At 45.4% G+C, this 17409-nt stretch overlaps 1 protein-coding gene across 2 annotated transcripts; it reads right to left on the minus strand.

The window, feature by feature from the left end:
* Positions 1 to 787: 787 nt before the first annotated feature.
* On the minus strand, positions 788 to 8870 carry kptn (kaptin (actin binding protein)). Of its 2 annotated transcripts, none has more exons than XM_008282631.1 (12): positions 8335 to 8870; positions 7315 to 7397; positions 7151 to 7235; positions 7015 to 7069; positions 6284 to 6362; positions 4748 to 4821; positions 3889 to 3995; positions 3364 to 3468; positions 3232 to 3295; positions 3010 to 3145; positions 2349 to 2522; positions 788 to 1836 (listed from the first exon to the last, which is right to left on the minus strand). In XM_008282631.1, exons 1-12 carry the CDS (start codon positions 8534 to 8536, stop codon positions 1591 to 1593), a joined length of 1410 nt encoding a protein of 469 aa, XP_008280853.1. In that variant the 5' UTR covers positions 8537 to 8870; the 3' UTR covers positions 788 to 1590. The 2 variants fall into 2 exon arrangements, with proteins under 2 accessions (XP_008280853.1, XP_008280854.1); XM_008282632.1 differs by having other exon boundaries at positions 1596 to 1841; positions 8335 to 8868.
* Between the last annotated feature and the right edge of the window lie 8539 nt (positions 8871 to 17409).

Below are 17409 nucleotides of genomic sequence, written 5' to 3' on the forward strand. Positions count from 1 at the left end.
GAGCAGACGGTCACTTCTGACTGGCTGAAGAGAGAGACTGAGGATCGTGAAGGGGGAAGGGAGACGAAGCCCAGCTACGAAGCACAGCCAGAGCAAGAGCAGCCTGGTTCATCAGAATCAAAGAGCGACAACCTGCAGGGGAGCAAACGCCTCAAAGAATCTCAATCTGACTTCAGAGAGACTGAAGATGAGGAGAGCGACTCAGGAGAGGCAGAGGAGAGCGAGTCAGCAGATCCAGGCTGTCAGGGTGAGCTCTGGTATGGAGCTCCTCCTGGGAGGCCTGCTCTGCTCCCAGGAGCAAGCAGCCCTCACTGGAGGAGTCTATTGACATGGAGATCTCCGTCTTCGGAGCTGACAGGGGGGCTTCACTGAGTAGTGGAGGACGAGGGCAGAGCAGTTTCGGCTGTTGGCCACAGTGGCACGGGCCTACCTGGCTGCCCCGGCGGGAGTTGGTCGCTCTGTGCAGGATGCAGTGGAGGCCACGTACAGGAAGAGATCGAACATTCCACCAGAACGTTTGGATGCAATCCTGTTTCTGCATCACAACCATGTGCTCGCTCCTGAGAGCTCACACACAGCAGCTCAGAATGATGACAAAAACAGTACAGACGTCCTGTGAACAACATTCATGTCTTTCTTGCACAAGCTCAGATTTTAACATCATCAGATAAACGTTAAACCCTCAGAATCCGAAGCAGAACCACGTCTGGCATTTAGAACTGATCCACGTTTGCAGCAAATAAAAGTGTTGGTGTCAAAACTCTGAATAACACAAACAAACACAAAATTCGGTTAAAATGCCGTCGTTTATTTGTTTTCCATCAGTTAAATTTAATGATAACTTTTCAACAGTGACTATTGACTATTACTGGTGACATGTGACCAGACGGTTCGCGCTGCAGGAGGGACATCATGAGTGCACTTTAAAAACATGCTCTGATCCTCACCCGTAAACAAGGGGTGGTAACTGTATAACATGAAGCCTCACATCTCATCCACAAAAACTGTTTGAAGCATTTAAGGAAAAAAGGGGAGGAGAGCTTGAAGCTGGCTGCTGTGGCTCCAGGACAATGAGTCCGTCCACACAGCGCTGGTGGCCGAAGAAGCCAGATGTGGCTTTGAACTGTTGCCCCATGTACCTTCCTCAGTCCACCCGTCACCGTCTGGTTTCTGCTTCCCAAACTGAAACCCTCCTTGGGTAGCCGTTCTCACAATGATGATGTAGTCATCCCTGATGCTGAGGAGCATCTGGAGGCTCAAGATGTGACCTTCCAGGAAGAGATGGTGAACATCAGTGGACCAGTGCACTGAAGCTAAAGGAGATTACGTTGAAAAATAAAACGCAAGAACAACTTTTTGGCATTTCTGGGTGAGGCTGAGAACCTTCTGAATGAACCTCGTACGTGATGCCACAGAGGCAATAATCAGCCAGGATGAGAATCAGCTTATTCTTACATTTTTTATTCACTATTAGCCACATTTAAACTCAAAAGCACAGTGCTCACTTTTGAATAGTCTGGTTTTCTAACTACTGTTGGTCACCATCAGCACATTGAACTCATCAGGAATGCAAACCGCTGAGAAGATCCTTCACATCGCACCTTTAATTAAGACAAACACTTGAAACAGTCTGAGCCACCGGGGCGTACATGTGGAAGCAAACTGCCATATTTCTGTTAATTTGATGGCGCCTGAGTCGTGCAGTCCTGTTTCTGAGCTGGGACGTCGTTCTCCTCGGCCTTCTGAGCTTTGGCTGATTCCAGCTCGGAGCCGGCGGTCAGCGCCGACACCCTCTGGGCGAGCCGCTCTAGGACCAGATGAGCGGTGCTGGTAAGACTGTGCTGGAGAGAGAAAGAGGAGTCAAATAACACGAAAGCAAACGAGATGCAGTATGTGAGCCAGTAAACGTGCTGCTGGTTGTCGATGAGTGACAGTGAAGCTGAACACCAGGCGAAGGGAGATGTTCACCAGTATCAGGTTGGGTTTGTTTGTGAGCTGTTCTCTGATAGAGAACGTTCAAAAAAGGGCTGAACAATCTCATTTTATCGGCACAAATATAATGAAAAAAAACATATTTATAAAGTATTTGTCATTATGTCCATAGCAGAAATAACTTTACATATGCCTTTTGTATTAATGGGGTTAAGAGCTTCTAAAATTGTATTTTGCAGTTCCTGCTGTTGACCAGTAGAGGTCAGCAAGCAGCTTTTACTTCTTCAGTTCAAACAACATATTCTGCCAGTTGATGAGCAAGTTTGATGAAGAGCTATGTGTTTCGCTGTCACGTAGAAAAGCAGCAGAGCTCCTGATCCAGAGAGCTCACTGTCACACAGATTCCTGATCCACACCTGCAGGATGTGCAGCCCCTTCAGCGTGAGGACGGCCAGCTCTCTCAGACCGTCCCCAGTCAGGTCCAGGTAGATGATGGACAGCAAGGGGCTCTTGAAGCTCCGCCTCCACTGCAGCTGAAACTGTCCGTCTCGTCTGCTCCCTGCCGGCTGGAACTTGTAACACAGAAGTTCCTGCATTAAAGAAAGATGGAGAAGAGGGTTATCGTCCAGATCTCACCGCCTCATTCAGCCGTTCTTATCAGACGAGTGAAGGTGACACCGAACATGTCCTGTCTGTCAAAGTCACCGGCTCCACACCTTTTGTTCATGTCATCTAATTCATGTGGAGGTCTGCTGTTCCAAAAAAAAAAACAACTCACAAAAAAGAGTGTTTCCTGTGAACAACATCATGTGTGAACATCATTTATTCCTCTGAGTCACTGACTTCCAGTGTTGTCCACAAGCTAATAAAAACACACCAGCAGGTCACACTGTGGGCAAAACGTTCTTTCAGTAGGAGCTGACAGGCTTGGAGCTTCGACCAGGGAGAGGAGGATGGACAGCACAGACAGACGGATCAACACAAACCAGAGTATCACCCACCCACCCATCCATCCATCCATCCATCCATCCATCCATCCATCCATCCATCCATCCATTAGCATAGAGGTGCTCTCACCTGCCCATATGTTCCCAGCAGCACCTCCTTCTGCCCGTCAAAGTCCAGGTCAATGACCAGAGCACACAGCACTGCGTCCCACTGGTCACTCTCTGAGAGGCAGGTAGACCAGGACAAACCACGCTCCTGGACATCTCTGGTCAAACACACACACAACAGTTTGTTTGGTTTATCTTGAAAGCAACAGAGTCTACATGAAACTGCAGAACACAGAAGTCTGACCTGTAGATGACGGCCATCTCTATGGTGCTGGTTACCAGGAGGTTGTAACCTTCAGCTTCCACACCTGGAAAACAGAGAATCTTGAACTATATGGCAGCTTCAGAAGAGGAGAAATAAGGAAACTGGACATACTTTTCTCTCCTCCGGGCTGGTTGCACTCAGTTTGGCAGCGGAGCGGGAACAGCAGCACTGTAGAGATTGGACTGTCAAACTGGACCCGCCAGCTCTGCAGAACCTCTGATTAAAACACACATTATTCTTACAACACACAGGAGCAGACAGTGCTCTACAGGATTACTGCAGCGTCGTCATTCACACAGAACAGAAACGGAGAAAAACCCCAGAAATGATGGTTAACTTTCCTGAAGTAGTCCCAAAGGAAAAACAACCACAGCTAAGCTTAAAATCAGGATATTTCTTTTAAAAAAAGAATCACGTTATTGTACATTTAAAAACCATTTGCATCAGATTCATGAGCATAAATTGTGAATGAGTGACTCGGCGGCAACTCACTGACAATCTGACTTGAACAGACATGAGAGAGTTGGGGTTAAAAAAATAAAACGGCACACAAAGGAGCAAGTCGTCAGTCATCAGACAGTCATGTGACAGAGCTGAACCTCTCTGAATCATTATTGTGTGTTTGGAGTCCCTCACCTGGTCCAGTCTGGTTGACCAGAGCCAGTCCAAGACAGCCGTTCTGACAACCGAACGCTGAGAGTCGCCGGCCGCCAGCGATACTCAACATATCCAACCAGAGCACGCTGCATGGAGGAAAAGGAGACACAGAGGATTGTGGATCAGGAGGTGCTGACTGTGTTTGTTAACTGACACAAGACAAGATGTTTTGCTGCCATCTTGAATAAAAAAATCTTTTTTTTGCCACTTTGAGAATTTTTACTGACTGCAGGTTTTCAACAAGAATTAATAAAAATGTATTTAGTCTGTTTTCTCCATCCATCAACCGAACACCACCTCATCCTCACTAGGGTGGTGGGGGGCGGAGTCTATCCCAGCTGACTCAGGGTGAAGGCAGGTTCACCTGGACAGGTAACCAGTCTATCACAGGGCTACACTTAGAGACAGACAACCAAGCACACTCACATTCACACCTACGGACAATTTACAATCACCAATTAACCTCAGCATGTTTCTGGACTGTGGGAGGAAGCCGGAGAACCCGGAGAGAACCCACGCTGCACGGGGAGAACATGGAGACTCCACGCAGGAAGATCCCGGGTGTCCTCACCGGGACGCCAACCGGCGACCTTCTAGCTGTGAGGCCACGGTGCTAACCACTGAGACACCTTGCAGCTGCTTGTGTGGCTCCTTATTTTTATGTGGTAATCCATTAACTGTGGCCACTTGGTCCTGTAGAAGGTTGTGGGGATCTGCAGGGATAGACTCCAGCCTCTAGTGAGGACTAAGCGGTGTATAGATGGTCCCTCATCACACACAATCCAACACAAAGCCACAAACAGAGCGAGCAGCACTGAAGCGACTCTGAGTAACTCACTTGCTGGGGAGCTGCTGCAGTTCAGGGAAGAGTCTCTCCACTGGCTGCTCTTCAAACTGGTGCAGGGAGGCATTCTGTTGGAGACAGAGAGTCACGCTGAATGATGCTCTGATGTTTGCATGATGAATCAAAGTAAATGTCTGCCACAGATATGCAGAACTCATCACGGTTCTGTTTCATCTCTCTGCTAGAAAGAAAATCCTTCCTGCAGCTTTTAATACTCGAGTCTTCTATTCGACAAAACCAATGAATCCCGTCGTCAGCAGGTCATGGACACATTCTGAAACTGAACTTTTAATGCTTAAAGAGAGGAAATTTAAAAATGAGCATTTCCATACCAGCTGGGCTTTCTCTTAAAACATTTATTTATCTTAAATCCAAACATGACAAATGTGCAATGGGACTGAATCGAAGCAGGAAATCATACCACAAACATGAGATTAAATGAAACACTCGGTTTACAGCTTTTCAAGTGTGTCTTTAAATAACTACTGTGTCCCCATGAACACTGGACCAGGACCGACTCGCTCTGATCCTCCTCCTGCTGGTTCTGTCCGTTACAAGATCTCTCTGTAACGTGAAGGAGAACAAGCTCTGCACTCCCTGTTCTCTGCTCGTATGAGCCTTCAGCAGTCTGACTGAGACAAATCCAAAGTTAGTCTTTTTAGTCCAAAACTCCCTCTCGTGTTTCCTCAGAGCGTCCGTGCTGAGCGGCAGTGGAGCTTCACACAGAGGGAGTCTGGATGACGTCCACTTGGTGTGGCCGACGACGAGCCTGAAGCTTTGTGCTACTTTCACATGAAGTTAGGAATATAGTTTAACAGACAGTGTAAGAGCCATTTATGTTTGCTGTTGGCAGGTAGTTTGATGTGGATTGTCTAGACACATGGTGGCGGTAACTGGACAGGTGACAGAAAGAGGACGGCACAGGTCGGGGGAGAGCCAATAGTTCTCACCAGACCAGCATCAAACCAGCACAGACACCAGATTCACCATAAGAGAATTCTGAGATTCTATTTTTTGATCTGCGGCGGTTCACTCTGCTCCACCTGTGCAGCAACGGCAATTAAAGGACATTGAAAAATTGCCACTACAGAGAGGATTGAAGCACATTCATTTCCTGCTGCCTTTCTGGAGTCAGGCGATGGCGGCAGCAGGATCAGCACGTCGGTCCAGACGTCCCTCTCACGAGCAACGCTGTCCAGCTCGTCCTGGAGGTTCCTGAGATGTTCTCATGCCAGATGAAGTATACAATCTCTTCAGTGTGTTCTGAGTCTCCGACCATTTGGACAGTCCTGAAAAACCTCTCATCAGACTACCTCTGCTGGCTCCTTTCAGCACAGCAGAGGCTCTGCTCCACTGGGCTCTGAATGGCCAGTATGTTGGACTGCCGTGTAAAAACTGTAGAGCTATCCCTTCACAAATACAGTCAACGTAATTAGAAAAATTGTGTTGAGTAATTTAATCCCAATAGCTGCATTTGAAAAGCGTCACTGAAGGAACTGAAACAAGAGCACATGCAGGCTGTGACCTGACCTCGTGGTACAGGTGGATCCGCTGGTCGTGTCCGCTGAGCAGGAACACTGTCTCGCTGCCTCCGTCGGCACACTGCACTCTGGGGGAGGGACAGAAGTTCACTGACATTTACTGTCCACATGTGTTCAGTCAGACTCACAGACAACATCAGAGCCGTAAAGAAAATAAAACCCGTTCATGACGAGTCAAACGGTATCGATTCTGTTTGAGAATTTGAGTCACTGCAGCAGCAACACTTAATGATTCATCACAACAACAGAATGTCAGACGTGAAACTAACACCGTTACCAAATGCAGCAGCAGCAGTATGTTAGAAATATTTTACAAGATTCAATCTGTGCTTGACATTTAACTTTAACATTTAACTGGAGCTGGAATCATGTCGCCTGTAATCGTGTTTTTCTTAATGTATTACAGTGAATAATCACAGAAGCTCATCATGTGTGCTGTGGCTGCAGAGAGGAGGACTGGAAACATGGAAAAGGAAATAAACACTGGACCTGACGGCGGGCCGACTGACTGTTATATCATAACGTCAACACAACATGTTCAGCTCACAGTCACCTCAGAGTCTGAGTCTAGAGTGAAGCTCAGACAAATCAGAAGTCATCGTCATGTATCAACACTTTTTCTCTCTTATGTTATTTGACAACTTCACCGTGGGTAAAAATGTACTATTTTTAACAGGACAACCAAACTCAGCATGAACTCCACTTGTCCTTCACACTTACTCTGTGTGGTAGAGCTGGAAGGGCGTGAACTGCAGCTCCAGGTTCAGGCAGCTTTCTGTTCAGAGAAACACCGACATCAGCTCGTGAAACAGCTGTCAGAGAGAACACCGTAACATCTGGGCATCGCTTCACTCACGTGCAATAGACTCCAGGTTGAACTCAGAGCCGGGCTCATAGTCACAGTAGATGTTCAGGAAGGGAGTGGCTTTGTCACCAGAGTCCTGCAGGAGGTCACACATTAGTTACTGTAGTATTATTAGATTCACACATGTGCTGACTCCAGGTGGAGTGGGTGGATACCTTTATGAAGGTGATGCCCACCACCAGGCCTCTTTTGGGTGGAGACTTGTTGAAGGCATCAATTGATACGATCTCTGCATCAACTGCACAAAGAAGACACGATCAGATCTCAGCACACCACCGACAGCACGAACGTTTACTTCAAATAAAAACATCTCATTAAAATAACATTTGTTTAATGGATTAGAACTCATGAAGCAATCTCTGACTCAACTAGACATTAAAAACTGTTGGGAAATGATTCCTGCCGTCAGTAACAGTGGATAAAGGTCAAGCTCAATATAAAGATGAGTCGATGTGATGTGAACAATAATCCCTGAGCGCTGGTGATCGGCTCCAACACTGCAGCTCATTACATTAAAAAAAAAAACATATAGAAGAAACGACATATTCTCAGGATATTAAACACATTTTTCTAACAAACACTAATATTTAAAATGTCATTTATTTTAAACCTGTTCATAATAACTTTAGTTTATTTTTTAATGATTTTTAAAACACATACAGACTGATTAATATCTCCTCTTGACCAGTATGTATAGACAACAAATCCATCAGATGAACTTTACATCCTGTCGGCCTAATTAATGGTGAACGTTAAACATGGTAGCACACATATTATATGATCCATATAATTATGGTATCGTTGGCTCCATCTCCACAGACTTTAGGCTCATCCATTCACCCCTGATTCAGGCTGTACAGTAATTACAATGATTGTGATTTTCGTAAGTGTTTGTGAATTTTGTTTTGCTTTTTTTATATTTATTGATATGAAATAATATGAAATAATATCCTAGTTTATATTTAGAAAGCAGGTTTTAGATTCAAACAAAATAAATTATCTTGATCTGTAATTTTATTATTGGCAATAATGTTTTTTAATCAGCTTCATAAATTAAATCAAGAACATTTTGATGCAGTCAGAGTCCAGGGGCTGGAACCAGGTGGGCTCTGGGCGAACTGGACCAGTCAGACTGCAGGACACAGAGCAGGTGAAACAGAGAAAACAAGCGGTACCCGGTATGTAGGTGAACTGGACCTCTTTGGCCACAGGTCGGACCTTCTGCTGCAGCTCCTGGTACCGGAAGCACACCACCTTTCCTTTGAGCGTGGCCGCCAGCAGCTCCTGCTCCCCGGCCTGACACAGCCCGTAGATGTTGCTCTGCGACGGGAAGCGGCTGAAGCTGTCCTCCACGAAGGGATACGACTCCCGGAGCATCCTGCGGGAGCGACTGGACTCACTGAGCCGATGAGAGGCGTCCGGAGTCCCGCCTGGTCATGTTGTTCTGTTTCCACTCGAGGAGCTTCAACCACTAAATAAATGACCTGTTGCTAGCTTCACAATACAGCTAACACCACTGACAAGCTGCTAAACTCTTGATTTGGCTGTAATTATGATTTTATTTGACAAACACTGACTCTCTGAACCTCCGGTCCACATTCAGAGCTGGACCGACTGAAGCAAAACATCCGGGTTTGGCCGGAGCTGCATTCACGGTTATAGGAAATATGGCATTCAGTGCTTGTTAGCGGGAGAATATGTGATTTTCTCAGACAAAAAGTATGTTTAAATAAATTAAGAACTCACCTACATTTTTATCAAATTCGTTTCAGATTTATTTTTTCCTCCTTGTGACTGATTCTGTCATTATGTCGCTGAGATGTAGCTCAGTGTGGGCTGGTTATGAAGAACAAGCCTCCCACCCTGCTACACAATCAGGTAAAGAATCGGTTTTGAGTTTAAAAGAAAGATAATTTGGCTTCGTAGCGTCAAAGTAGTTATGATTTCTGACTGTATCTCTACTTTCCCACCTTCTCAGAGGTTCCCGAACGCAGCACAGGCCTGTTCTTCTTCGTGTTGTTATTGGTGGCAGAGTCAACGTGGCACGGGCTCACTGCTGCCATCTGGCGGTGCTGCGCGTTACAGACTCAATAAAAACAACAACACTTCTGTTTAAAACGTGAAGGAAGAGTTCTGCTTCTAAGAAATGTAAAACATCAGAAACTAAATCAGCCAAATTAACTTTTTGGTTCACTTATTACAAATATATGAGTTTTGCTCATTTCTAGTTGATTGAACTTTAAAAAGAAATAAAAAATCTGACCCATTTGGTAGGCCACCTAAAAACTTGGAAGTATTTTGACTTGAAATGATGAGTTGAATGAATGAACGTTGAAGAGTTCACTTTACACATTTAATTTAGTTCAAAAGAAACAAATGTAGAATATCAATGGACTTCCCATGATGCACTGTTAGAGATAAACCCTCCCACAGACTCAGACGTGTGTCTTTGTTAAATTCTGATTGTTTTTTCTCATAATATTCTGCACAGCTGTAATCATGACAAAGGTTAGTATTGAATTCAGTCCCTGCAGACTTGTAGTTAATCTCTTTGTACCTGGAGGAAGCCTCACAGATTGTCTTTGTGCTGAGTTCGATGGCTAATATCTTGAGATTATCGGAGGTTTTTTCAAGTTTAGTTCACCTAACTCACCTACTTTCACTGTTTGACTACTTTAAAGTGCTTAATCAACTGGAAGGCAGTTAACATGCATTTCTGAGGCAGAAGTGAGCTTGTGTATTTAAAGCTGAATGAACTTTGTGAGTTACAGTGTGGTTGCTCACGAGCTCTTGATTTCTCATCTTTTTTTCTTAATTATAAACTCCTGATGCAGTCGAGCTGAACTCAAATACAGAATAGCACACATTTAAAAGAACTGAACTACACCAGCACGTATGTTAGATTTAAGTCACACACCCACAGACTCTACTTGTATAAAACAACATCCTGCAGCCATGAACCGGTCAGTTGAAGCTTCTTGTCCACCAGAGGTCAGAGCAGACTAACTCCTGGGATTTGCTGACTCTGTAGGAAAAGCAGCTCCCAGAGCAGATGCAGGACAGACTGAGCAGCAACTCGGCTCAAAGGCTGCTGGATGTGCATTTATGAAAAACTGATTGACGCTGCAGGTTTTTTACAATTTGTCTTTATCATTCCTCTTGAAGCTGTATCAAGAGAAAAAGAAACTTCTCCATCCAGGGCCGTGTTGCTCTGACATGAGAAACTGGCAGCTTGTACTTCTACAGATTACATTAAATTACGCTGTCAGTCAGTCTGTTTCCAAACTTTGTGTGATCGTCATCTTGGCTCAGCCTGAACTTGCACTAATACCCTTTTTTATTATTATTATTATTTTAAATCAATTAGTCCTATTTTCCAAATGTTGCTGCTGTAAAAACCTGTCCAGGTGGTTTTCCTCACAGGACTCTCACATCCACACCATCAACAAAACTGCAGCAATTCATCCAGAGTTCACTGGAGGAGGAGACAGTTTGACCATCAGTCACTGAGAACCAGTAATGAATAAACTTATGTGAAGCTGAGGTGAAGAAGTTCCCACCTGATCTGACTGATGTAAGGCTCAGAAACTAGACTTGACTCTCTTCAACAGGAACAAGGTGTTTATTTAAAGAAAAAAAAGAAAGAATATTTAAACATTTCAAATGATTTTAACCCTCAAACTTTACCAATGCAAACTCAGCTAACAAAACGCACAGCTTGTTAGAGGGGCCCAGACAAACTGTACCTGGTCTACATGCGTCACTGCAGCATCAATAAGAGGCAACAGTTTAATAAAGAGTCTGCTGCAGCTTTGCATCACTGCCTCTATTCGTACTCTGACCCCTCAGGTGATCACGACTCACCTTAGACTCAGATCCAGTGGTTATGAGCTGAACGACCAACTATAAACGGCTCAGACATCAGTGATCGCTTCATTTTCCCATTTAGTCGTCATTTAATGTTGGAAATCCTGCCATAGAATATATTTAGTAAATAGCTGCACATGTAAAGAATTATTTAGGGACACGATAACTTTTCACATTTCTTTAAAAGTCCCCTCATCATCATCATCATCATCATCATCATCATCATAGAAACAAATATCTTCATAACTCCCAGCTGTGCCTCTGAGCCACGGCCTGGTCTCCACCTATAAACATTAAAATCACAATAAAGAAATGTGTGCTGGATAACTGACCTCGTTCACTGCAACAACGACATCATGTTTCTGTGCAGTAAAAACTAAGTGACAGCAGAAGTGAAGGCAGGAATGAAACAGAACAAAGATACGACTGCACAGATGTGTTCTAGCCTGATGAGGACACCCGGGATCTTTCTACGTGGAGTCTCCATGTTCTCCCCGTGCAGCGTGGGTTCACTCCGGGTTCTCCGGCTTCCTCCCACAGTCCAGAAACATGCTGAGGTTAATTGGTGATTGTAAATTGTCCGTAGGTGTGAATGTGAGTGTGCTTGGTTGTCTGTCTCTAAGTGTAGCCCTGTGATAGGCTGGTTACCTGTCCAGGTGAACCTGCCTTCACCCTGAGTCAGCTGGGATAGGCTCCAGCCCCCCATGACCCTAGTGAGGAAGGGTCTCCTGACTTTAGTTGCTCTGAGGTCCTTCTGTGTGGCCTGTATGTTTAATAGAGTAAATCTGAACTGTTAGCTTGTAATAATGGGGCGGCTGTGGCTCAGGTGGTACAGCGGGTTGTCCTCTGATCGTAAGGTTGGTGGTTCGATCCCCTCCACAGGGCAAGACTCTGAACCTGAAGTTGCTCCCGATGGCAGGCAGCAGCTTGTATGGCAGCTCTGTCACTACTGGTGTATGAATGTGTGTGTGAATGGGTGAATTTAGTCCCATTAAGGTAGAAAAGCACCATATAAGTGGAGACCATTTAATTTTACCCCGAAGAAATGTTCATTTTCAACCGTATCGTATCATGATATGATTTTAAATCATTTAAAATGTTATGGTATAGCGCAGGTTCTTCTGTTTGTTACCTGGTTAAAGTCCAAAAGTTCTCAAAAAGAGATCAAGCTACTACCAACACTTCATCTGTGGAGACACAAAAGACTGTCAGTACGACAGCAGCAGCAGCAGCAGCCACGTTGTTGTGATGCTAACCCATCACCGGGTCACGGCCCTGTCGATACTGTTTGACAGTCGTACGGTGTTGGTTACAGGGTCCGGTCCGTGTGCTGCTGGAGGGAAGCAGACGGAGGTGAGGCCTCAACAAACTGCTGCTCCATATTGTGACAGTTCAGAGGTGGCGGTGTGCTACACCCCCACTTCTCCTAATACCACCTGCTAATCCATCTGCAGGATTACTGTCCACTGTAATCACTCATCCTCCGCAGAGACACACCTCAGCTCCCAGCGCAACTCCTGAGTCACTGCACACACACACACACACACACACACACTCACATACACACACACACACACGCACATGCACACACACACAAACGCACGCACACGCATGTACACCCGCACACACGCACCTACGCGCACACACACACACATACACACCTACACAAACAAACACACACATACACATGCACACACACACACACACACACATGTACACACACTCACATGCACACTCTCTCACACACACACACACACACACACCTTGCATAAGAACTTTTTCTGGCTATAGTTGTAAATGGAGAACTCCATAAACAGCAGAAGTGAGTGACCCGTCTGAGCAGAACCACTTGAATGTCAAAGCATTCAGAACCGGGCTCTCAATCATCTCTGCATTATTTCTAAGTTACGGCACTCTGATGTCAAGTTTAAAACAGTTCAGGATTATTACAGTTAAAAATACAGGCTGCTCCGTTTCTGATAAACTTTTGAAATTCCATTTTTAAACAAGTCCTGCTGCATCAAATCAAACCAGATCCACTCTGATCCACTCTGTGATATCGTCGGAGTGGCCCCAGACCCTGGCTCGACCAAACTCTCAGTTAAAAGTCTTGAAATAGTCATTTTTATTGGCCAGATGAGCTATTTTGATCAAATGGAGGGACTCCTCATCCCCGTCACATTCACAGTGGTTAGAAGATGTAACGTCCTGAAAGGAAAAAAACAATCAGGTTTACAATCTGAGGTTAGAAAACAGTTTCTATTAATTGTGGCGTCTTTTACTGGATTTCTTTGAAAGACCCTCGACTGAGCAGCTGAGTGGCCTGAGATTCTCCTTCACTTTGTTTTTCTGTAGAAATGGGCTTTAGATGGGCTTTGGACCATCGTCGTGCTGAAATTCTTCCTCCGAGCTTCTGCAGAGTGGGAGCATGTTGTGGTTTATCCACAGACACTCATGGTTCCATCCATACATGCTCTCTCTCCAGCACCGTTTACACTCATGCAGCTCCAGATCATCCCACCTCCGTGCTTCACTGTCATGCATTCACTGGAGCAGTCCTGGTCAAGCTCACACCAACCGGGCCGGACCCCCTCAGAACTTCACACGTTCACCTCCTTTGACCAAAGAACGTGCTCCTCTTCATCCAGAGCAGTCCTGTAGTTTTGTGGGTTTGTTTGTCGTGAGGTTCCTGTTATGCAACGTCCCTCACATTGACTGTTCTCTCATAGAAACTATGCTTTCTATTGATTATCAGTACCGAGTCCAAAGGCCCGGCCCGTCTGCTCCAAAGCCTGTCTGTACAGGTCGTGGTTCTGTGGCTCACTCTGTGTTCTGATCGCTGCTCAAACTGTGTTTCTACTGACTGCTAGTTGGTCAATTCTTCTCCATGTGGAGCCATGATGCATCAGCACATAGGTCCAGAACCGACCAAGTCCTGGTGCTGTTCACAGGTTTATTTCTAACGATGTGGAAACGACGGCTGCGTGGTCTCAGTGATCACAGCTGTATTCACACTGACCTTCTCCTTCTGGGCCTCTGCCATCATAGTCTCTGTGATATGTTGTTTTTTGATTTGAAATGATTTGACATTAACGTGATTCTGCGGTGCGGTGCGGTGCGGTGCGGTCCACTCAGGCCTGTTGCATCCTGTAAGACGTGTCAGTCAGCTGTAGCATGACTCTGCAGTTTATCTGTTGTTGTTCTTATGAAGACATTTCCTCACTGATGATAATAATCATGATTGTGTTCGTTTAGCCTCTTTGTGTAACAAATATAAAACATTACATATTACACTGCTCTTTATTCTTTTCGGGTCCCATCTCTTCTCAAATACAAATTACACTGCTTCGTTTGTAATTAGCAATGTAATCAGATTACTATAAAAATTGTCCTGAATGCTGCTGGAGGAGTTTTGAACAACTTGCTGATACTAAAAATGATGCAGCCACAACATCCTGACTTCCACAAATACTTATTTTCCTTTTCAAACATCAATAAAATATATATTTTTATATTCTGCATTTACAGGGCTTCAAGTCAAATCCCTCCCACTCTTGTAAAGCCAGAGGAGCATGAACTCAAATGTCCATCTTCCATGTTTAACATGAGAATGAAAAACAGCTGTTATCATTAATCATCATTTAAAAAAATAAACTTACGGGCGACGGCGTGTTAGAATTTAGTCGTATATAAATAAAACTGAATTGAACTGAACACAACAGGGAATGAAAATATTGTTCAAACATAATGAAGATAAAACACGGATCGGTTTAATAACAGCAGGATGGATCATCTTCTGAAACCAATGTCATGACATGGTTGAACGTGTAAAATGTTTTTGCACAAAAAAAGTTTTGAAGTTCTGTTCTGGTGATTTTAATGTGATGAATTGGATCGATATGTTCTGATAAATGGAAAATATTTAGGATACAACAGAGCAACGAAACAATCGGACGTAATGATGGGATAGAAGGTCCAAACATACTGTGTGTGTGTCATTAATTAATTTACAGATTTTAAACAGGACATCTTAAAGGGACGGTTTGACGTTTAAAAGAAAACGCTGTCGTGTTCAGATCAGGATGTTTAAAGTCAGGCGTGTGTTTGGACACCTCGCTGCCTAAACAATAAGGAATCTGTGAATACGCAAATATTACAGTTACACATAATCATGTCTGACTGAAGATCCGACAACTTGATGGAAAACAACTGATCACAGACGACCTTCTGAGCTTCTTGGCAGCACATGACTGGTGGCAGCAGCAGGTCTGGATGATCACAACAACGTTAAAGTGAAACTCATGGAGTCCGTCTGCTGACAAACCATCAACGATGTCACACTTCTCTCTGCTGTGATGTCAACTTCAGCAGGACTGTAATCTCCTCAGGGGTCACTATGGGGTCTTCTCTCTTATGCAAAAGATGGAAGCTTGCAAGGAACATATTCCATTTTTGTCCAGGGATGATCAGGCCCTAATCTGCATCCTACTGATGAGGCCGTGCTTCTTCTGGACACAAACAGTGACGCTGGCCTGTGCACTGGTAAAAAGCAGATGTACTGGGGGCTTCAGAGGTGTTCATTTCCTCTGTCAGAGGGTCAGATTCATGGACACAATACATCCCAGACGAGCTTTTACGGTGACTCAGCAGATTTAAGATGCAAAGGTACACATTCATTTATTTCTTTGGCCTTTGTGCCTTTGATAGTGCAGTTTGAGAGAGAGACGGGAAAGTGGGGAGAAGAATGGAGGAAGGACCTGCCATGAGCGGGATTCCAACTCATGACCTCCACGTTGGGGACGGTAGCCCCTCTACAGCCAGGTGAGCTGTAGCGGCGCCCCACAGGTACATGTTCACCACATCACGGATCTGAACCTCAGCATGGAGTCCTTCCTCTCTGAAGAAGGCCTCATCAACAGAGGAAAGTGAAAAACTAACCACGACATAACTGAGTGTTGAACACGGTGCTGGGTGGAGGAGGCCCAGTACGGAGCTCCAACTGGGCTGAGTCCTAACTGGGCTGGAGGGGGGACGGGGAGGAGGGCTGGTTAATGGCGGTCTGTGCTGAGCTGCTGGTGACACCTGGTTTGCACAGAGGAGATTATGACAGAGTGTGTGTGTGTGTGTGTGTGTGTGTGTGTGTGTGTGCTTGGTGAGTGATTGGAGCTGACAGCAGCCTCTGTATTGCTGGCTGGCCTGCAGATTTAGCCGACCTGTTTTAGACACTCTAATCTGGATTAACTGCAGCAGTGTGTCAGTGGGGACGAGGACCGGAGCCTCCCCCACCCTCTGCCCCTTCACCTGCTTTCCGTCCATCCCTCTCACTTCCCCTCCCATCCGTCTGGGTACCTGCCCCTCTCTCCCCTCCGTCCATCCACCTGCTACCTGTCCTCTTTCTTGTGTCCCATCTTCCTGAGCGTTCAGGCCTCGGTCAGCCCGTGTTGATCATCATAAAATAAATTCTGAAAGCGTCTCTCAGATGCTGGCTGTGGGGGGGAAGGGCAGTCGGGCAGGGATTACAGCAGCTCAGTCCTCTTCCCTACTTCCCTATTTGCTGTTGCAGCTGCAGGACGAGTTGTTCCACTGCTGAGCATCGCCAACATCAAGTGGGCAGTGTTTGGACAGCACAGAAGTCGTTTTTAATCAGATAAAAAAACATAAAAATTATAATAAGTCACGCAAAATGCATGTGGAAACATTTTTCAGAGTCCCACGGTGCTGCTGTGCCTCACAGGAGCAACGCTACAAAAACCATTCAGCAAGGAAAAGCTGTAAGATAATTAAAAGGAGTCAGAATTTAAAACTTGTCAACTTAAATGAGTAACCAGGTTTTAGAACCTGATACGAGCGAATGACGTGCACAGCGTTACATGGACGTACAGAGCTCCCTCTCAGTCACACGCTGGTGTGTTGGACTCACTCCTCACGGCACCGGTCCACACAAACAAAGTGGAGCTGCAAGAACCCGTTGTTTTCTTCCAGAACCACTTCAACGTGAAACTTGTGTCCAGTTGGCCATCAGGAGCAGCAGCTGTCACCTGAATCCTCTTTGTCTCTCTCCGTCCTCCTTCCACCACAGATTCGTCTCCAAATCATCTTCTGCTGCCTTCTTGTCTTTCTTCTTCACTCCGTCCACACACGGCCGTCCTTTTGCCCCTTTTGCCCCTTTGGTGTAGCTGCACGCTTCCCTCCAGCCTCCTTTCCTGCTCCACCACTGAACGGATCGCTCTGTCTTTCCTCTCTTTATCTGGAGATAAGATACTTACTTTTCAGATAAAGCATATTATGATAAATCAAATAAGCTTTGTCGCTTTTGTGCTTCTGGGTGTGTGTGTGTGTGTGTGTGTGTGTGTGTGTGTGTGTGTGTGTGTGTGTGTGTGTGT

Source organism: Stegastes partitus, unplaced genomic scaffold (genome assembly GCF_000690725.1).
Source record: "Stegastes partitus isolate 25-593 unplaced genomic scaffold, Stegastes_partitus-1.0.2 Scaffold280, whole genome shotgun sequence".
Taxonomy (NCBI): Eukaryota; Metazoa; Chordata; class Actinopteri; family Pomacentridae; genus Stegastes; species Stegastes partitus.

Coding starts and splice junctions, on each gene's coding strand:
- kptn (XM_008282631.1), bottom strand. CDS start 8,536: ATGCTCCGGGAGTCGTATCCCTTCGTGGAGGACAGCTTCAGCCGCTTC. Junction 4,822..6,283: donor GGATCCACCTGTACCACGAG/GTCAGGTCACAG, acceptor TGTCTCCAACAG/AATGCCTCCCTGCACCAGTT. Junction 3,296..3,363: donor CCAGCCCGGAGGAGAGAAAA/GTATGTCCAGTT, acceptor TCTGTTTTCCAG/GTGTGGAAGCTGAAGGTTAC.